The sequence below is a fragment of the Myxocyprinus asiaticus genome, chromosome 13 (genome assembly GCF_019703515.2).
Source record: "Myxocyprinus asiaticus isolate MX2 ecotype Aquarium Trade chromosome 13, UBuf_Myxa_2, whole genome shotgun sequence".
NCBI classification, from domain to species: Eukaryota; Metazoa; Chordata; class Actinopteri; order Cypriniformes; family Catostomidae; genus Myxocyprinus; species Myxocyprinus asiaticus.
Window position 1 is genome coordinate 34,914,273 of NC_059356.1, and position 22,227 is coordinate 34,936,499.

At 37.8% G+C, this 22,227-nt stretch overlaps 1 protein-coding gene across 2 annotated transcripts in view; it reads right to left on the reverse strand.

The window, feature by feature from the left end:
* Positions 1–769: 769 nt before the first annotated feature.
* kcnh4a (potassium voltage-gated channel, subfamily H (eag-related), member 4a) overlaps positions 770–22,227 on the reverse strand; it is a 39,545-nt gene continuing 18,087 nt past the window's right edge. For both annotated transcript variants that reach the window (XM_051714632.1, XM_051714634.1), the window contains exons 10-16: positions 19,735–19,984; positions 19,147–19,346; positions 18,124–18,162; positions 7,274–7,623; positions 5,191–5,276; positions 3,184–3,260; positions 770–2,871 (exon numbers count right to left, since the gene is read on the reverse strand). In XM_051714632.1, the coding sequence (XP_051570592.1) occupies positions 1,963–2,871; positions 3,184–3,260; positions 5,191–5,276; positions 7,274–7,623; positions 18,124–18,162; positions 19,147–19,346; positions 19,735–19,984 (1,911 nt within the window). In that variant the 3' untranslated portion in view covers positions 770–1,962. The remainder of the gene's footprint in view (positions 2,872–3,183; positions 3,261–5,190; positions 5,277–7,273; positions 7,624–18,123; positions 18,163–19,146; positions 19,347–19,734; positions 19,985–22,227) is intronic.

The window sequence follows — 22,227 nt, forward strand, 5'->3', positions numbered from 1 at the left end:
TTAACCCAGCATATTGTCAATATGAACTGACATGTTGGATTAAATTTACAACCCAGCTTACTGGGTTAAAATGTGTAACCCAACTTGCTGGGCTAGTTTAACTGGGCTGGCTTGCCAATTGGGTTATTTTTAACCCAGCCAAATTTAGATTGTTGCAGGTGCGGTGTGGCCCAGAATAAGCTGCTGTTTCTTCATACCTGTTTCTTTACATTTGTTCCAGCATGCTGTTTCATAAGAGTAGAAAATCAGATCCAGATCGGGTTTCGTGATAATAACATTGGAAATTGCGCTATAAAAGTAGCTTAACTTACACTTACATTTACACCAGCACGTATGATCACATGAAGTGGAACTGAAACTGGAGCTGGCATGTTCAAAGATGCGAAACTAACGCTGAACTTCTAACTCATCTCCAGGTGTTGTTGGCTCGTTACTTGTTTGACACGAAGCAACACAACGACCCCCACCCCCCACCCCATGAAAACGAAAACACCCCCGCACCCCCCCTCGCTCAACAACTTTTTGGGCCATTGCTATGTAAAAAAAAATAGTGGGAGGGGAGAGGGGCCCTTACAAGTCATAATCTGTCCCTGGTGGGATGGAAAATGAGAATACCATTCTTACCATTCTACCACTCCAATTTAGAGGGACCAGTGGGGGGGCCAAGCCTATTGACATGGGGGCACTGGACCCCACCCCCCAAAACTGCCCTTGAGTGCAACAAAAAATACTCTGCGAAGTTTAATAGTTTTTATTAAAAAGACCTTGATTAGGTTTAAAAAGCTAGCATAATAGCCACCAGTTCTTCCTGTGACATTTTGTGACCTACATATTTATAGAGAGCAGACAGGAGAGAAGCTTAAGGTACACAGGAGATCTATGAGAAAATGTATTAAAAAACAAAGACTCTTTGTGAGGGATCAGTCAGAAACTCCAGTGGGAGTTCCAGTCTGATAAGCAAGTACAGCTGAGAATCTTGCTGCTATCTTCCACATAGAAGCCTAATTGACAGCCAATGTTATCTGTCTTTTTTATGTAGGGCAAGACAGTCTGGTTCTCATGTAATTGGACAATCAAATCTATGTCATTAAATGAGCAATGGCTGGAAAACAACTCTATGGTTTATTCTCTGAAGTGAACATTTTCAACAGGCAAATTTATTTTTACAATTGCAAGGAATTTAGTTTAGGCAGGCTTGGCCTTGAGCAGGCTTGGAGAGATCAGGAAAAGAAAGATTCATTTTATACCAACATTTATCCTTTCCCTTAGAAAGGATAAATGTAGAGAAATATATTTATAAAAATATGGTGAACAAAGGATGATAAAAAGCTAAAAAAAAGTTGTTGTTTTTTTTTTACCCAGAATTTTGGACAGATGATCAACAACAAAAATGAATTTATAATGTTTTGCACATGCTGTTCAATGTTATGTGTAGTAAGTGGTACACATTAGTTAATTCAAATCATGGCAGTAAATGTAACACATTTTAGAAAATATCACTTTAGAAATAAATCCTGTTATTTTATAAAACTGGGCAAGTTTGAAAATTAAGTTTTGAAATGTAGAAATTAAGCTCTGAAAAAGATTCAGTGTGATAATACAGCCAGGAAATTCTGGCACATTGTAATCTGTGACTCAGTCCTGAGGAACAATGTCTTATACAAAACCTACACAGTGGAACTGCCAATTTAAAATAAAACTAGCCAGTGGGAACAGATTTAACCTAAATGCAATTAAGGGTATGACTCATACAGACTTTTAAGTCCTGTCGTGCACATATCATGCAGTGTTATCTAACCTACCCCATATACATAGCTCACACAATGCATTGTGTTTGTCTTAAATGAGGGCATTATCCATGCAGCAAACAAAGAGTATGTGAGATATGTGTACTCTTCTCAGTATGTCCATCACTCATATCACTCCGTGATGGCTCACCATGAAGGATACTTATTCCTTGTGTCACTTCTCTGAAGGTCCATGCTTCCCCTGTTTGTCCTTTTCTCCAGTGGATGATATGATGGGCCCATATTTGTGGACAGGACTTGACCCCACCAGGTCATTCTGTCTTGGGCCACTAGGGAAATGTAGTAAGCTAGAACTACAAATCCCAGCATGCATAAGCGAACTGACAGCTGTGAGGGGATCTGATGGGCCCGTCGGTGTAATGGACGAATGGATGGGCGTGGGTGCCCTGGAATGCTGGCATGCTGTCAGATCAGAGGTCATTTGTAAGCTTGGATGGGACTGACTTTGGATGCTGTGCGTGCACAGAGACAATGTGTTGCTAAGAGTGATAGTGGAACCCCCACTCCTAATCTGAGGCACCACTCCACTGGAGGGGAAAGCTGAAGCCAAGCCCAGTAGAGACCCCCCACTACAGTGAACCTGGTGTCCTAGATAAGGTGAATTGGGTGTGGTCTTAGCAGTCTGATATGGTACTGTCTGGCTATCGATGCCCAAGGTAGCTAGCCTTTCCTGATCAGGGCAGCATGGAAAATGGGTGTAGACTGAGTGAGGGCTAGGGGCTTGATGGAGGAGCTCTAGGTCCCCTTCTTGCCCCAAGACAGAGCCTCTTTCCTGGGCATGACTTCCACTGCAAATGCATGTGTGCCTGGATCCTAAAGAATCTCTTTGGGAGGGATCTGGTTGTATGCAGGGACCAGCAGACATGTTGAAGGCCAAACGAGAGGGCCAGTCAGTAGTAGAGGAGGCCACGTTGGTGCAGTTGGATGATGTGTGACAGTTGAAAGAGCTGAAGGGAGTAAAAGAGGAAGTGAAGTGTGGCGGGGTCAGATGGGTATGTAGAAACTGCATCATTTCATGTAGCTCTTTGGTCAGTGAGGACACTTCCCGGTTCAGGTGGTTCATCTAGAAATAAGAATCAAATAAGTTAATTTTGGAATACTTAGCTGTGATAAATTAAGTTCACAGCTAACTATATGCTATAATACTATATTTATTTATAATCTACTAAATTCATATTTATTATATAATGTACTATAAAATTCTATGTCATATAAAGAATCACAATTAAAACTATGCATCTAAACTGTTTTGTGTGTGTGTGTGTGTGTGTGTGTGTGAGAGAGAGAGAGAGAGAGAGAGAGAGAGAGAGAGTATCTGTCTCTTGTGTGTGTATCTGGACTTTTGATATTACTGTGTGTGTATTCTTGGTGATACCTCTGCATTGAGTTGACGGAGAGTCTGTCTAACTTCCTCTGTCTCAAGGAGAAGGTTTGCGCCAACCTGAAATGGGTCTTAAAGGACCAAAATAGGAACATAAGTACACATGTCATACTCCATATGCAGAATTAACATATTTTCATATACAGGTGCATCTCAATAAATTAGAATGTCGTAGAAAAGTTCATTTATTTCAGTAATTCAACTCAAATTGTGAAACTCGTGTATTAAATAAATTCAGTGCACATAGACTTTCAAAATGGTCTCTCAGTTTGGTTCACTAGGCTACACAATCATGGGGAAGACTGCTGATCTGACAGATGTCCAGAAGACAATCATTGACACCCTTCACAAGGAGGGTAAGCCACAAACATTCATTGCCAAAGAAGCTGGCTGTTCACAGAGTGCTGTATCCAAGCATGTTAACAGAAAGTTGAGTGGAAGGAAAAAGTGTGGAAGAAAAAAATGCACAACCAACCGAGAGAACCGCAGCCTTATGAGGATTGTCAAGCAAAATCGAGAATTTGGGTGAACTTCACAAGGTACGGACTGAGGCTGGGGTCAAGGCATTAAGAGCCACCACACACAGACGTGTCAAGGAATTTGTTGTATTCCTCTTGTTAAGCCACTCCTGAACCACAGACAACGTCAGAGGTGTCTTACCTGGGCTAAGGAGAAGAAGAACTGGACTGTTGCCCAGTGTTCGAAAGTCCTCTTTTCAGATGAGAGCAAGTTTTGTATTTCATTTGGAAACCAAGGTCCTAGAGTCTGGAGGATGGGTGGAGAAGCTCATAGCCCAAGTTGCTTGAAGTCCAGTGTTAAGTTTCCACAGTCTGTGATGATTTGGGGTGCAATGTCATCTGCTGGTGTTGGTCCATTGCGTTTTTTGAAAACCAAAGTCACTGCACCCGTTTACCAAGAAATTTTGGAGCACTTCATGCTTCCTCCTACTGACCAGCTTTTTAAAGATGCTGATTTCATTTTCCAGCAGGATTTGGCACCTGCCCACACTGCCAAAAGCACCAAAAGTTGGTTAAATGACCATGGTGTTGGTGTGCTTGACTGGCCAGCAAACTCACCAGACCTGAACTCCATAGAGAATCTATGGGGTATTGTCAAGAGGAAAATGAGAAACAAGAGACCAAAAAATGCAGATGAGCTGAAGGCCACTGTCAAAGAAACCTGGGCTTCCATACCACCTCGGCAGTGCCACAAACTGATCACCTCCATGCCACGCCAAATTGAGGCAGTAATTAAAGCAAAAGGAGCCCCTACCAAGTATTGAGTACATATACAGTAAATGAACATACTTTCCAGAAGGCCAACAATTCACTAAAAATGTTTTTTTTATTGGTCTTATGATGTATTCTAATTTTTTGACATAGTGAATTGGTGGGTTTTTGTTAAATGTGAGCCAAAATCATCACAATTAAAATAACCAAAGACTTAAACTACTTCAGTCTGTGTGCATTGAATTTATTTAATACACAAGTTTCACAATTTGAGTTGAATTACTGAAATAAATGAACTTTTCCACGACATTCTAATTTATTGAGATGCACCTGTATGTACATAACAAGAGAAATAGTATATTTCAAATAGTTTTCTGTCAACACACTGGAAAAATCCTTAATCAGTATTTTTGTATTTAGTAGAAATATCTAAACATCCTTGAAACCAGTTAAATATACCAGAGAAGAAAAATATTATTCCATTATCAGATTAATTTTTTCACTTCTTTTAGTGAATTTTATTTCTAACATTTTATTTTCAAACAGCCATTTTCTGCAGTGCACTACTACGATTCTGTGAGTCAAGAGCTCACACATCTGTTTAAAACATTTCTTTTTTTCATATATTTTATAAGATCATACAGTATTAACAAATTCTCCAGCTACCTGTATAATTATCAGTCTAAAGACATACAGTGTTTGATAAACAATAAGCCTATAGTGAATCTAAATCACGAAGCACTGGCTAACATTAAGGGTGTGTCCACCTCACCTTTGACCTCTGTGTTAGGGGACAGCTCACTATGCTCAACATTAAAATGAAATGCATGTTCGTTATCTTCAATGCCATCAACAACCCTACAGAACAGACATAAGAATATCAGCACATTGATAATACTACAGATAATAATGTAGCACAAATATTTAAAAAAAGGCATTCAATCTGTGTAGTTTGTGCATCATAAATTTTTTTCACAGCATTTATGTTATTATGTTACACGTATGTTATTATTTCCAGTATATATTATATTTATAAATAATTGCCAAAGAAAAATGATCCGCACTCCTTTTTTCAACGTTTTTCTTTTTTTTTTTCACCACACTGTAAACAAATTTAGAGTTTACAGTAAATTCCTGGCTACTAGTTGCAGGACTTTCACAGTATATTTTACAGAAGTACACTACCGGTCAAAAGTTTTGAAACACTCATTCTTTATTATAATTTTTTTCACATTTTAGAATAATAGTAAAGTCATCAAAACTATGGAATAACTTCTATGGGAATTATGTTGTGACTAAACAAAATCCAAAATAAATCAAAACTGTGTTATATTTTAACATCTTCAAAGTAGTCACCCTTTGCATAGAATTTGCAGACATGTAAACTTGACATTTTCTCAATCAACTTCTTGAGGTATCACCCTGGGATGCTTTTTAATCAGTTTTGAAGGAGTTCCCATCTATGTTGGGCACTTATTGGCTGCTTTTCTTTATTATTTGGTCCAAGTCATCAATTTCCAAAACTTTTTTTTTCATTAAATTTTAGTTTTATAATGAAATAAATTAATATGTTGGCACAATTATATTTTTGTCTACAAAACTAATTTCAAACATTTAAGCATATGCCTTTAGATCAAAAGATTTATAAGATCATGAGAAACATTTCAGTCAAGTGTTTCAAAACTTTTGACCAGTAGTGTATTTCGACAATGTATTAAAATGAAAACAACTGTATACTGTGACTTCACTGTGAACAGGACCAAGAAATTACTGTAACGTAGCAGTGCTGTGTTGTAGAATCACAATGATCTTCTGTATTTTTTCATCTACAGTGTTTGTTAATTGTCACCATCATTGAGATTTGTATGCTGATTGTTGATATCTGTGCTTGCCTGTTTGACAACTTATGATAGAAAGTTCATGAGGGATAAAACCAAACATATTATAGCCTAACACTGCAAACATCCCTTTCTCATTGTTCCTTTAAAATGATTTTATTTGTTTTCTTTCAATGCATCATATACTATTGACTTTGCATAAATGTACTAATTTCCTCTATACATCACAGTACAATAACTTGTGTTCTTTTTATTTATTTATTTTATCCCCTTTTCTCCCAATTTGGAATGCTCAATTCCCACTGCTTAGTTGGTCCTCGTGGTGACCTGGCTGGAGTCACTCAGCACACCCTGGATTTGAACTCATGACTCCAGAGGTGGTAGTCAGCGTCAATACTCGCTGAGCTACCCAGGCCCCCTAATAACTTGTGTTCTTAAATACAATTGCACCAGCTGAGAAAAAAAAAGGTCAGAAATGAACAAGATAAGGTCCTATCCAAAGTGAACACTAAACACCCTAATGATGACTTCAATAGAAACACTATTTTCCCATAATGCAGTGCCATATTCAAATTTAGTTTTTCACAGTAATTTGTTGTGTTGTGACAGAAAATGACCTAGCCTGCATTGATTTTACAGTAAAATACTGAAAACAGTATTTTATTGTAAGAAATTACTGTTAAATCTTGTAAAATCCTGGCAAATTTTTACAGTGCAGTCAGGGGACACAAACATTTCTGCCTCACAGCCTTCCTCAATGTGCCTTGAGGCCAAAATGTTTGTGTCCCCTGACTGGTGAAAAAAAAAAAAAAAAAAAAGGAGTGCGGATAATTTTTTCTTATGTAGTTGATAAAGGCTCATGGATCTTCGCACACTCTGTATTGGTACAGTGCAGTGATTCTTTGTCATCTGAATTATAAATAATTTTCAATAATCATATTATAATATAGGGAAATATAATTATTTTCACAGCATGATTGGAAATGTTTTTCCTTCAAGTTACTTCTTTCTTATTACCTGGGACTCAGGTCCAGTGGGCTGACACAGTTGAGGGTGGGGATGAGCAGTTTGGTTGGCCTATGGCAGGAGCTCTTGTTTGTTCTTGGGGCAGGCACTGCACCAGGTGAGAGCTCCTCATTAAGTGGCATCTGAGAGGGGCTTTGTACCTGTGAGCTTTGAATGGGGGATCTGCACAGACGGAGCATGCTAAGGTGTCGAAACTCCTCACCCAACATGGCACTCAAATTAGGCTGAGATGAAGGACCACCCAACCCTGTGAGCAGGGGCCTCCTGCCCACATCCTGTCCAGATTCCTCCTCTTGATCTGCTTCCACAATGAAGGGGAGTTTAGAGTCATCGAACCGTTCCTAGGAGTTACAGAACCAATAGAGAGAGAAGAGGTTGGTTTTTCAGACCAGTGTTTGAAATACAAAGGGGCTCGAGGGGACAGAGAGACCACCTGGTTATCTTTAAAATCAGGCAAAGGGGGTACCCAACTGCATCTCGATGTGCCATTTAAATTTGTCATTACAGCAGGTGAAGGATAACTCCATGATGTTGGACTGAGAGATTAATGATTTACGGGAATGTTATCGGCAATAATGATGTGGTGGGGTGAGCAAGAGACAGACACAGTGGGTGTGCCGTCAAGCCTCGGAGAGGCATTTGTTATAAATAATAATCAACATAAAACGTTCATAAAAAGGGGAAAATAAAGTGTCCATGGGGGAAAGTGTTTCAATTAAAGGGGAATCTGGCGTCCTCGCAGTGAATGGGGCATGTGTAGGAAGGGGTGGTGTCCACAGGAATGGTCCAGGATATGGGCAAGGATGATGAAGTGAGGGAGAAGGGGTTGTTCCTCCACAATGACTTCAGTTGAAATAGCTCTTCATAGTATTCAGTCGGTCGGTCGATCGATCGATAGATAGATTTTATATATATGGAAATAACAAACTCAGCGGCTCTACAATAGGAGAGAGTGTAACGGTCAACTAGTATGTTACGACAGTAAGTGACCTTTTGTGGATACCATATGAATGAGTGGGGAGAGCCATAAAGTGACATCTACCTGTTGCAAAATCGTCTGTGACTTCTCTCATAAAACAGCAATTTATCGTAGTAAACTCCATACACAGTTCATTCCAAAAGGATTGTTTAGTGTAAAACATGATGAAGATTAGCTGAAAGGCAGTCAATTAATTAAAGGAATAGTTCACCCAAAAAAGAAAATTCTCTCATTATTCACTTACCCTGATGCCATCCCAGATGTGTGTGACTGTCTTTCTTCAGCAGAACACAAATTAAGATTTTTAGAAAAATGTTGAAGTTCTGTAGGTCCTTATATTATAAGTATACGGGTGCCATCAGGCTGCTGGCTATTTGACGGTCCAAAAGGCATAAAGTATTTAGGCAGCATAAAAGTAATCCACATGACTCCAGTCGATCAATTAATGTCTTCTGAAGCAAATTGATAGGTTGGTGTAAGAAACAAATCAATACTTAAAACTTTATTCACTTTAAAAAATCACTTTCTGGAGTTTTTTTATTTTATTATTTTTGTGTCATAAACCAGTGAGATTCGATACACTCTGCTACATATTTGTTCTTTGAGGACAACATGGCAAAGAATTCAAAATCCTCGGGCTCTGGAGATATTAAAAGACACTTAGGTTCTCAAGCTGATACCTCTGACAAGGCCGCAGATCAGGGACACGGTTTGGACGGTGCGGCGGGAGAAATTCATCGGCAACTGGTGAGCATGTCTGTGATGCTGACGAATGTTTTTGCTGACTTTGAGGATCTTGCTGTAATTCGTCGATTGATTTCTGCGATGTAAACGAAATTCTCTGAGTTGGTTATAAGAATCGGGGACGTCAAGAGGCAGATCGATTATCTGGAGTCATCAGAGAGGGAATTAGCTGCTAATCCACTAGCGACCAAGATAGACTTGCAACGCGTTTTGGAAAGGAGGTTTTGGAGAATCATAGCCGGCAAAACAACGTCCAAATTGTTGGAATTCCTGAGCATGAAGAAGGCCGAGATATGGTGAAATTCCTAGACAAGTTCTTTCCGAGTCTGTTCGACATAACAGGCCATAAGCTAGAAATCGAGCGAGCTCACAGAGTCCCGGTTCACAGATCGGCGGAGGGAGACAGGCCCCGATCAATTCTGGCCAAATTTCTGAGATTATCCAATAAAGATCTTGTGTTGCGCGAGGCGAGGAGCAAAGGAAAGCTTTCTTGGAAGAATCACAGCATTTTCTTGTTCCCAGACTTTGCAAATTTGACAAGAGAGAAACGTGATCGATTCAAGGAATGCAAGAAACTCTTACGTCAACGGAAGATCACGTTTGCACTGATGTTTCTGGCCAAACTGAGAATAGATATTAAGGATGGCTGTAAAATATTTGTATGTCTGCAGCAAGCATTGTCTTTCATAGAGACAATGGGGTGAGTAAACCATTTGGTGTTTTTCATGCGGTCCCCGAGTGAATTGACTAGCTGAGCATACACTCGACTGTCTGAGGGAGCTGGGCGCCATTTTGTTTCTTTTTGTGTTGGTTCCACCTAGAGGCTGGAGTTTATTTTGTGTAGTAATACTCCTTCAAGAAACTCTTGCATCGACGGAGGATAACTTTTGCACTGATGTTTCCGGCCAAATTGAGATTAGGTACTAAGGATGGGCGCAAAATATTTACATGCCCACAACAAGCGATGTATTTCATAAAATCAATGGACTGAGAAATTCATGGTGTGTTTCTCATGTGCCTCCAAGTGAATTGACTTGCTGAGCATACACTCGACTGTCCGAGGAAGCTGGTCACCTTTTTTGTTTCTTTTTGTGCTGGTTCCGCCTAGTGGCTGGAGTTTGTTTTGTGGAATAACACTCCTTCGGGACAGTTGTGGATGAATCTGCTTTTCTTTGCCTTTATGCCTCCTGTTGGCTGGTGTTTGTTTTGTGTAGTATTTTTTGCAGGACATTGGAAGGATTAGGTAATCTGCTGCACTCATGAACAGCCGGCTCACTGAACATTAATTTGACTGTCTGAGGAAACTGAATGGCCTTTTTTTTTTTTTGTGCTGGTTCCACTAGCGGCTGGAATTTGTTTTGTGGACGAACACACCTTCGAGACAGTTCTGTGAATGAATTTACACATTCTTTGTGTTTATTCTGCCTATTGGCTGGAGTTTGTTTTATAGATTATTTTCTGTTACGTAATTCTATCTCACAAAATTTGTATAGAAACAGCAGACTTGAGCAATCTGACAGCAAAGTTGTCGCGGAGACTCTCAGAGGTGTACATGGACTGTTTGAATTTAGAGGGACGGACGCCGGTTGGCGCTCTCGTGTGCGGGGTTAATGCGCACGTTTTTCTTTTTTCTGTTTGTTTGGCTCGGGGGGAGGTTCGGGGTTTGATTGTTGTACTAATGGGGAATGTTGTCTTTATAATTTTATTTTTGACACACAATCAATTTTTTCTAATACGTCAATGTCAAATGTTAATATGAGTGGATTGTCTCTCTCCACATGGAATGTGAATGGGTTGGGGCACCCCATAAAAATAAGATAAGTTATTTCATTTCTTAAATGTAAGAAATATGATATTGTGTTTCTTAAAGAAACGCATCTTTCTCAGCAGGAAGCTGAAAAATTTGGGAAGATATGGGGTGGACATATTTTCTTTAGTGCTGGCTCAAGTAAGAGCAGGGGAGTCATTACATTGATAAGTAAACATCTACAATTCAAATGTCTCAAACAGATTAAAGATAAATTAGGAAGAGTCATTATTGTTTTAGCAGAAATTCAAGGGCAAAGGTAGATTTTGGCTAATATTTACCCACCTAACGCTGATGATCAGGGCTTTTTTATAGATCTTGAAGGGATTTTGCAAACCGCTGGCACCCCTCATGATATAATATTGGGAGGAGACTTTAATCTTTTGATGGACTCAGTTCTTGATCATAGTGAAGCAAAAGTGTGTAAGCCCCCTAGAGCAACATTGACACTTCACAGGATGTGTAAAAATCTTGGTCTTACAGATATTTGGAGACTTTTGAACCCATCTGGTAGGGACTATACATTTTTTTCCATCAGTCCATAAGATTTATTCTAGAATAGATTTTTTTATATAGATTTAAGTCCCTCATTTCATCGGTTGTTGATTGCTCAATTGGAAGCATCTTATTCTCAGATCACGCCCTGGTGAGTTTAGAGATGTTGCCACATACGGAGAAAAAGAAATCATATAGTTGGCACTTTAATGTATCCCTTTTGCAAAATCCTGATTTCCAACAAATCTTAAAGGCTGAAATCAGTGTTTATATGGAGACCTACTGGTCCTCAGTATCTTCTGTGGGTGTGGCTTGGGAGGCACTTAAGGTGGTTCTTAGGGGCCGGATCATACAGTATGCCTCATTCACCAAAAAATCCAAAGCACGAGAACTCGTGGAGTTGGAAGGGAATATTAAAAGTGCCGAAGCAGAGCTGAAGCACAGAATGTCGTCTAATGTGAAACAAATCACATAAGGCAGCATAAAAGTAATCCATAAAACTCCAGTGGTTCCACATTCATGTGAAAGTGATCTGTTTCTCTGTTTCTCATCCACACCTATCACTTCGCTTCTGAAGATATTGATTTAACCACTGATTTGTTTAACTTTAAAATGTTGCCACCCATTCACTTGCATTGTATGGACCTACAGAGCAGAGAAATTCTTCTAAAAATCTTCATTTGAGTTCAGCAGCTGAAAGAAAGTCATACACATCTGGGGTGGCAAGAGGGTGAGTAAATAATGAGAATTGTGATTTTTGGGTGAACTGTCCCTTTAAGGGCTCTTGTCAGATCTGGATGAATTTGTCAAGAAGAGAGGTTTGGACACATTTCTGTGTTTTTGGTGATTCACATTCTTCTCTGCATATCGCCCCTGCTGTCTAGCAAAAAATGACAAATATTGATCTGTTTCTCACCCACACCTATCATATCACTTCTGAATACATGGATTTAACCACTGGAGTCTTATGGATTACTTTTATGCTGCCTTTATGTGCTTTTTGGAGCATCAAAGTTTTGGCCTACAGAGCTAAAATATTCTTCTAAAAATCTTAATTTGTGTTCTGCAGAAGAAAGGAAGTCATACACATCTGGGATGGCATGAGGGTGAGTAAATGATGAGAGAATTTTCATTTTTGGGTGAACTATCTCTTTAAAGTGATAGCTCAGCCATAATTTAATATTCTGTCATCATTTCTCTACCCTCATGTTGTTCCAAACCAGTGTGACGCTTTGTATTATGTGGAACACAAAATATGTTAGACAGAATGATAGGGACTGACAGTCTCAGTCACCATTCACTTTCAATATATATATATATATATATATATATATATATATATATATATATATATATATATATATATATATATAAACATTCACTGAAAGTAAATAGTGACTCAGGCAAACATTCTGTCTAATATCTCCTTATTGTGTTGCATGGAAGAAAGAAAGTCATACATAATTTTCATTAATAATAATTCTGTAGTACATGTTCAATGTGTATTGTGTAATGGAATATAGGGGAGTAAACATCTATTATGTCATTTGTGAAAGTAACGAGTTACTCACTACTTGAGTACTCTTTTAATTGGATACTTTCTTACTCTTTCTCAAGTAATTATTTATATTAGTACTTTTACTTCTACTTGAGTAATTATTTTTTTGAAGTAATTGTACTTTTACTTGAGTACAGTTTTTGGCTACTCTACCCACCTCTGCATATAGATCAGGTGGGGTTTATTTGAGGCCGTAGCTCTTCTGATAACATTAGGCGTTTCATTAATATCATGTCATTATTGTTCTGTCTTGCCCTGGAAACATTAGCAGCCACAATAAGAAAGGAGGATGATTTTCCAGGGGTGATAGCGGGAGGTATGGCGCATAAGCTTTTGCTTTACGCAGATGATATTTTATTATTCGCCTCTGACCCTACTAGATCTATGCCTTGCCTCCACAGAATTATAAATTCCTTTTCTAAATTCTCAGGATACACGGGATACTTAGGAGTTAATTGGTCTAAATCTGAAGCTTTGGCTCTGACAGTGTACTGCCCGGTTATTAAGTATTTGGGTATTTTATTCCCAGCAAATTTGTGTGATTTAGTTAGAGTTAATCTTGACCCTTTAATAAAAAGGTTTTCGAGTGATGTGGACAGGTGGGCTTCATTGCGTTTATCTATGATTGGGAAAGTTGATGTTATAAAAATGAATTGTATTCCAAAATTCAACTACCTACTACAATCTCTCCACACTGAAGTTCCCCTTTTTTATTTTAAACAATTTGATAATATAGCTAAATCCTTTAACTGGAATGGTAAATGTCCGTGGATGCATTCTAACAAGTTACACAGGCCAGTTGACAAAGGTGGGTTAGGTATCCCCAAGATTTTGTTTTACTATTATGCTTTTGGTCTCAGACATTTGGCGCATTGGTCACTTGTCCCTATCTTGCCATTGCAAAGTCTTTCTACGAAGCTGTCCAAGTAAAGACACATCCCATTATTTCGCACATGCAGTTAGTGTGGACAAAAGTTTCCCATGTGTTCAATTCGGACATTTACCTGAACGTTGGCGCAAGTATTTGGTTAACCCTAAATTGTTTATTAACTAATCCCCTTTCTGCTGGACAGAATAGATTGAGAAGGGCGCTGCAACGTTGGGTGACCTGTATGAACAGGGTTGGGAGGGTTACTTTTTAAACGTATTCCAATACAGATTGGAATACATGCTGTAAAATGTAATTTGTAACATATTCCGTTAGATTACTCAAGGTCAGTAACGTATTCTAAATACTTTGGATTACTTCTTCAGCACTGGTAGATTTTTTCACTTGTTTTGACAATAAAAACTCTGCCAGTACAGTAAGACAAAATACACGTGTTAAAAACACATTCTCTGAAAAACCTAAATATCTTATACAGTGTTGTTTCTAAAACAAGATCAATCTAATTGATCTTGTTTTAAGGATTTTTAGATTTTTTTTTTTTACAGGAAAACAATACAAAAATGATTATCAAGAATACGATTTTTGCCCTAATATCAAAGGTCTTACTAGAAAAAAAGAAATTATGATCCAACGTAACTTTTCTTGATAAAAAAATATGATTGTGCCTGGTAACATGCATGTAAAATGGCTAGAAATAGCATTTTAGCTTAGCGTAAAGCTGACAATTTACACAAGGTTTATTTCTATTTCTTCTGCTCCAAACTTACTTCAAACTTACTTCTCTGTCTGCTCGTATGAATGTAACACATCATAAGAAAGTGGTTCACTGCTGTTCAAATGCACTTTGGATTGCATAATTTACAGGGTATATGTATAAATGTTTTCCATCTGAAAGGACTAAATATTAAATGAAAGAAATGACTATAAAATGCTAAGTAATCTCTTCAGTAATCAAAATACATTTTAAATGTAACTGTATTCTAATTACCAATGATTTAAATTGTAACTGTAGTGGAATACAGTTACTTATATTTTGTCATTTTAAATATGTAATCCCGTTACATGTATTCTGTTACTCCCCAACACTGTGTATGAAAATGGAGCATTGAGATCCTTTGAAAATATTATACAGCAGTTTGGGATTCCCAGATCTCAATTCTTCAGGTACTTACAGCTGCGCCATCTACTTTGTACCACCTTTGGGTGTAGTACGCAGCCCCCTAAAGTGGCAGACACTCTTGAGATTGTTTCAGCATACTATTCCTTGCTAATTCAGAGTCTAGGGGATGGGGTTTTAACATCTTTTAAGAAGTTATGGGAGAGAGACTTGAATTTAGTACTGGAGGATGAAGAATGGGGTAGGATTTTTAAAAATGTCAAGTCTATGTCTAGGGATGCAAGGGTGTGCCTCATTCAATTTAAGATTCTGCATCGTTTTTATTGGACTCTTCCTAGATTGTATAGGCTTAAAGACACACCTACTTGCTGGCGATGCCAGTTGGAGGATGGGGACATAGCCCACGTTTTTTGGTTCAGTACCATGATTCAAGAGTTTTGGTCGAGGGTTCAGAGTTATGTCTGTGAGGTCTTGAGCACTCAGATTTCACTCTGCCCCAGATTTTGTATTTTTGGGTGATGGGGCGGGTATTAACGTAGGGAACTTACTTGGAGGGTTGCCAGGGAGGAACAGTGGAGTGGGACAGTTTGAATTGAGTGTATGTAATTGATTGATGTGTGGAACCCTTTTATTTTTATTTTATTTTTTTGTTGGGTAATTTTTTGTGTTTTTTTTTTTATGTCAGTGAGTATATTCTTTGGACTGTCTGCTTGTATGTTTATCTATTGTTATTCGGTGTCTGACCACTGGGATGTGTGTTGTGGGGGTGGGGGGGGCATATATTGATGAAAGTTGATTCCGTGTTTTCATGTACTGTTTGTGTTGATTTGAGTTTGGAATCAATAAAAAATTGTAATGACAAAAAAAATAAAAAAATAATCACTTTCTGCCAGCAATCGACGCATCAGTGACGTAAGCGCTATGGCACATTCATGCGAGAAGTCAGAAGCGTATTCTTTGTATACAACAGAGGAACGAACGCCATGCAAGAGTTACTTTATTTCAAACAGCATCCCAGTGCTGGCCGGAAGCAACGATGTTGTCACATTCATGTGTTTAGTTCATGTTTTAATTCATGTACTTTTGTTCATGTCTTTTATTTTGAAAATGTAGTTCCTTGTTCCTGTTTCCTGGATGTCATGTGATTTCCTGTTACCCTCATGTTTCATGTGTTTTGATCTTTGGTTCCATTAGTCTTGTCTTTTCATTGGTTCATGTGTTTATTGTCTTGTTACCTTATTTAGTTCTGTCCTGTCATTGGTTGTCTTGTTATCAGTTCTAGTTTGTTATTGGTTGTCTTATTATCTTGATTGCCCATGTCCATGTATTTAAGCCCTCATGTTTGCCATTGTCCTTTGTTGTGTATTTTTAGTCTGTATCATTGTTGTTGTGTTTTGGTAAATTTGCCTATTAATTCTTGTCCTAGCCATAGTTCATGTTTCTTGTTTTGTTTTGGTTCATGGTTTTCTTTTTTACTTTCACATTTGTTTGGATTCACGTTTGCATTTTTTTTTAATAAACTGCGCTTGGGTTCCTATTTTATGTCCTTGTCTCATCTGCTCCTGTTCCAGCCTGCACTACGTTACAGATGCAAAGTTAAATGTTTTAATTATTGATTTGTTTCTTACACCAACCTATCTATTTGCTTCAGAAGACATTAACTGATCGTCTGTAGTCGTGTGGATTACTTTTATGCTGCCTAAACATGCCTTTTGGACCGTCAAATAGCCAGCAGCCTGATGACACCCATTTACTTGCATTATATGGACCTACAGAGCTTCAGCATTTTTCTAAAAATCTTAATTTGTGTTCTGCTGAAGAAAGACAGTCACACACATCTGGAATGGCATCAGGGTAAGTGACAGAGAATTCTCATTTGGGTGAACAGTTCCTTTAAGTGCTGAGCTGTTTCCTCAAGCAGTTTATTCAGCACACTGAAGCATCTCCTCCATGGACATTCATTCAAAAAGAACAGCCACTTGTCACCTTGCCAGTGTACCACCATGTTATGCTATTTTAGGCTAAGCTTGTAGGCTTCCCTTAGAAGGGTTCTGGATGGTTAGCTAGATTTAACAGACCATATTTTCGAGTACATTTTTGGTGGCTTTAATTAGAAATTCTAAAAGCTTACTGTGCAATACTCTGTTTCAATTAAATTTAGCCTGCACTCCTGCACACTTTGCCCAAAACACAAAGACAGATATTTTTTTGATCATAAGAGTGATTTTGTGTTGAAAAGGAACTTTAGACTTCACAAAACAAGAAGTTACCAAACGCAGCAACAAAATCAACAAAACAGTAAACCAACTTACAAACAGTGAAACCATGCAAGCTCATTTGAAAAATAAAGTTTACTTATTTTATTTATATTAAATTTACTCATTAGCAAGTATGACAAGCTTTTCTACTTTAGGATTGATGCTTGATCACATTGTAAAGATATATAACATCATAAATATTTACTCAAGCTAGATCAGTAAAGTTTGAATTGAGTACAAATGTAGAATTTACTTAATATTTTCAAGTTCATGCTTAAATTTACTTATTCAGTGTAGAAAGTACTTAATCTTTCCTGTTACAGTATATTTACTTCACTACAAAATATTTTTTCAGAGTCTTGCTAAGACCAATTGTCTTCCAAATATTGACCTCCCACCCTTCGGAAGCTTTGGTATAACTTGAACACTCATCTAGTCTGTAATTTAAATGCCACCGGTTGCTATGTTTTTACATTTTAATTTGATTAACAATTCAAAATGTATTTGAATTTGATTAGTCATAATCAAAGGCTTTAAGAATTATATTTGGTTCATTTGAGGTTTGTTGCTCCCTCTCTCTAGTCTTGCAAAGTAAGGACACTCAAGATTATTTATAAGTCACTGTTAGAGCGTGATATTTTTCTTCTGTGTGTATCTGTACCCTTCTATTGGTGTGTGTGTGTGTGTGGCTGTTCAGATCATTAAGACAGCTGGCACAGCAAGGAGACAGCGGGTCAGTGCCACAAACAGATTGCTAATTCACCTGATACAGACACATCCAGATGAGCTGCTGTCTGCCTGCTCCGATGTGGCTGCAGTTCAGATTGGCACTAGTAATTGAGAGCTTATGTAAGGTGGCTTTTTTGATTAGTACGGGTATATCGGCCCATGTGTGCGACCATGCGAGTGTGAATCATGGATAAAAATAATAAATCAAAGTGATGGAGAGCACTCTAAAAGTGTGTACATTTGTGTAACCAGTGCTGTGTGTTACCTGTGGGATTCGGGTTGAGCGAGAGAATCTGTTTTGGCCCTGTTGAGACACAAGAAAATCCTTAGTACTTTAATGACTCAAGCTCAAAATGAATACAAATACACACTGCTAATGTACAACACAAGTTGAAAATTGAGTGTCCTTAGTTACACATCTATACTTGTTGGAAAAATACAGTATAATTTAAATATATGCAGGTATTTACTGAATATCTATGTAAGAGATAATGTACAGTCAGCGTGTCAGTATTGCAAAATAAACCCTGATTTATGTAGCAGTTATGACTGGCTGATTGCACATTATCCCTCTTATTATACAGCTATTTACCAAATAAATAAATTATTTGACATGAAATATCAATTTGAGTTAGCTGAATTTTTTATGTGACGAGTGACACAGAAGACATGAAACTAGCACAGCTGTAGGAAATTGGTTGCCTTGGCTGGGACAACATTCAGTTATAGAGTTTAGTGACATTATACAAAAATATTTGACCACAGAATGCTGCAATTGACCAACCAGAATAAAGTTCTCCAAAGAGCTGTGAATATTTGAAATCTGAATATTTCTAAATGATGACAATTTGGAAATATTTTATCCAAATTAATTTTAGACAAATAAAATATATAGTAGGCTACTGGGTGCTTCTATTACACATTATACTGTATAAACTTGTACAGTTGCAGGAACAATTGTGTGAATAGTTTGTAAATATGTGAATAGAGCAACCTAGACATCAATAATATTGCTGAAATGAAACAGTTTTGTAAAGAAAGATATTGCAAAATTACTTCTGACCATTGTGCAGATCTGATCTGCAAATATACTAAATATTTGTTCAAAATAATTGGTGCCAAAGGAGGGTCAACCAGTTTTTAAACCAAGGATTCAAATACTTTTTCCAACAAAGACATGAAAATGTAAAAATTGTTACAGTTTGTGACCAATTCATGCAAATATTCAGGTTCAAATACTTTTTCCTGCAATGCTTACAGTATTTCTTGCTCATATAATATGCTTTACCTCTCTGAGGTTGTAGGTGAGGTTGTGATGTATATCCTCATTAAAGCGGCTGCCATATTCTGGGTAGAGTTCCAATACTTCCTGCAGAGCCCTTACACTGATGTACTGCAGGTCACAGTAGGTCAGAGCCTTCACATCTGCATTAGCCTTGATCACCTGATCCCTCCCAGGCAGGTCTGCACCAATCAGGTCTCCTTTACCTGTTTACACCAGTCAGTCATGTTAGTGCATCTGAGTAAACCTCTTAGTTGTTCAATAAATTCTACTAAACTTGGTTTCATTGTGCTGAGATAAACAAAGCAAGCCAAACGCATCACAACTGAGCTTGTGAAGCTTACTTCAATCATGTATTTTGGTATTTTAAGTCACATTGCCCTTTTCTCCAATCAATTTGACAGCCAGATGCTTACTCAGTTGCTTTGAAACCAGTTGCTCCAACCACAACAACTGCAGCTGGTACAGTCTTTAATTGCTTTAAAATGTTGATTTGATATTTTAGACTGTTGGATCTAAATTGACTAACAAGGAAACCGCAATAAAACTGGATGGGTTTGGGGCTATATGTGTTAGGAACTGAGAAGAATTTACCCAATATGGCAAGCACCATGCTGTCCTTGAGCACTTCTAGTGACCCAGAACAGACAAAGTGTTGAGCATGCAGGGCGTCTCCGTGGCGAATGAGGTACTCGCCCGGTGCGCAGAACGACGTCTTAATGTGTAAGGAGAGAGAACGCAGACACCCCCTACTGGCCGAAGAGAAGAGTGGCAGCTGAAGGATGTCTTTGTTAAGATGCATGGCGATGTCCGCCCGCAGCTCGTCTGGGAAGTCATGTAAAAGCTGTGGAGAACAGGGAAACAGATGAACCTCATTATCTACAAAGGGGTGATGTAAAAATCAAGGGGTCAAGATTTGGCTAGTCAGCATGGGCCAGTTAGCCCCTACTGGTAGATTACATAACTACACCATTGTGCAAGTTAACGGTTAAAGATTTAAGGCCATTTGAGAATGCATTATGAAAAACAGAGGTTATTTTACCCTAAAGATGATGCAGAGGTTTCATATTCTTTAAAGGGATAGTTCACCCAAAAATGAAAATTCTGTCATTTGCTCACCCTCAAACTGTTTCAAAACACATGTGATTTTCTTTTTTTTTTCTTTTTTTTTTTTTTTTTCACAAAAGAGAGTAGATGATGCCAGAATTCTTATTTTGGTGGGAACTATCACTTTATTTAAAAAATATGATGAAGTAATCCCTCTTAAAGGAATAGTTCACTCAAAAATGAAACTTCTCTTTTTATTTACTCACCCTCATACCATCCCAGATGTGTATGACTTTCTTTTGTCTGCAGAACACAAATGAAGATTTTTTAGAAGAATATTTCAACTCTGTTGGACCATTCAGTGTTATGCAGAGGAAAGAAAGTCAAACACATCTGGGATGGCATGAGGGAGTAAATGCTAAGAATTTTCATTTTTGGGTGAACTATCCCTTTAAATAGATTAGAAACTCTCTTTCAATATGATCAACAAGATGCAATACCAGAAGAGTAGCAAATGCTGTCTGAAGGGTGTAAGAGAGTTCCTGTGAACAGTCTCAAGTGTTTTTCAATCACTGCATAAATTAGCAGCATGACAGATTAGAGTGTAAATGAGCTAGGCCACACTTGTCGGCAGTTATTTTTCCTACCCATACCTATGATCTTCCCTCTTCTGTTTTAATTAGATATGGGACCTTTTCATTGTGGGCTATCCAATTACCACTGCTGTTGCACTAACAATGACAATACTCAGTATTAGTGTAGAAAGCTATAATTAGACCATTGAATGGATGTGTCCCAGATTTTTGTTCATGAATTGTCCTCCATCTGATGATATTCGTATGTCATCAAACTGTAATGGGGGCTTTTATTTAGAGAAGTCTAGTGACTAGAAAATGTCTGAATCAATTATTGAAACTATTGTTTTGTGATATGCACTTAATTCAATGAAAACATAAGCCTTGCTTACTCCTCAAACAATTTAACATTGAAGATAAAGTGAGCTATTTAATCTGTCATGCCACTGTGTAAACATTTCAATCATCTAGTACAGTGTTTCTCAGCCAGTGGGCCGCAACAACAAAATGGGTCGCAGGTGTGTTTGGATTGGTTGCAGAAAGCAGGCAAGAAAACAATGCTTAAGAAAAATGATAAAATGCATTAATCATATAACCATAGATAGGACAGCAAATTAAATGGGCTTATCAAATTTTAAAAGGGAGGAAATGCTTCCTGTATCTTTCGTTGCTGACGTCAAAGTCTATGCATCCATTCAGTTGAAAATGTATGTGTTGAAGGGGTTGATTTACCAGTCTCTTCAGCCTATTGATGAGTTGAATACATTCACTAACAATTGTTAGTCAAAGCATTTTTAGTCATATGCATTTATTCTGGTTATGTCATAATTATGAATGTTACAGGTCATTTGTGTATTTGACCTCTGAGGTATGACTATCAGTCATAATAATCAAATCAATAGTCAAGTTCCTCTTTGCATTAAAACATTTACAGTGGTGGCCAAAATTATTGGCACCCTTGGTAAAAATGAGCATAGAAGGCTGTGAAAAATATGTCTTTATTGTTTACCCTTTTGATATATCATTCAAAATGTTCACATTAATATATCCTCTAATGGATATCAAACAATTGCAAACACAACACAAGTTTTATAAAAAAAAACTAATATTTTTGTCAAAAATGTGTGGCACAATTATTGGCACCCCTAGAAATTCGTATGAGTAAAATATATCTGAAGTATATTCCCATTCATATTTTACATTTTTTAGTACACCTGGGTGATTAAGAACATGAAAATGTTCAGCCATGACTTCCTGATTCAGAGGGGTTTAAATATGAAGTAACACACAAGCCAAATTCCCTTAGTCATCTATCAGAATGGGTAAGACCAAAGGATAAAGTTATGATGTGCAGCAAAAGGTTGTTGTTGAGCTTCACAAAATGGAAAATGACTATAAGAAAATAGCTAAAGCATTGAAAATACCCATTTCCACCATCAGGGCAATAATTAAGAAGTTCCAATCA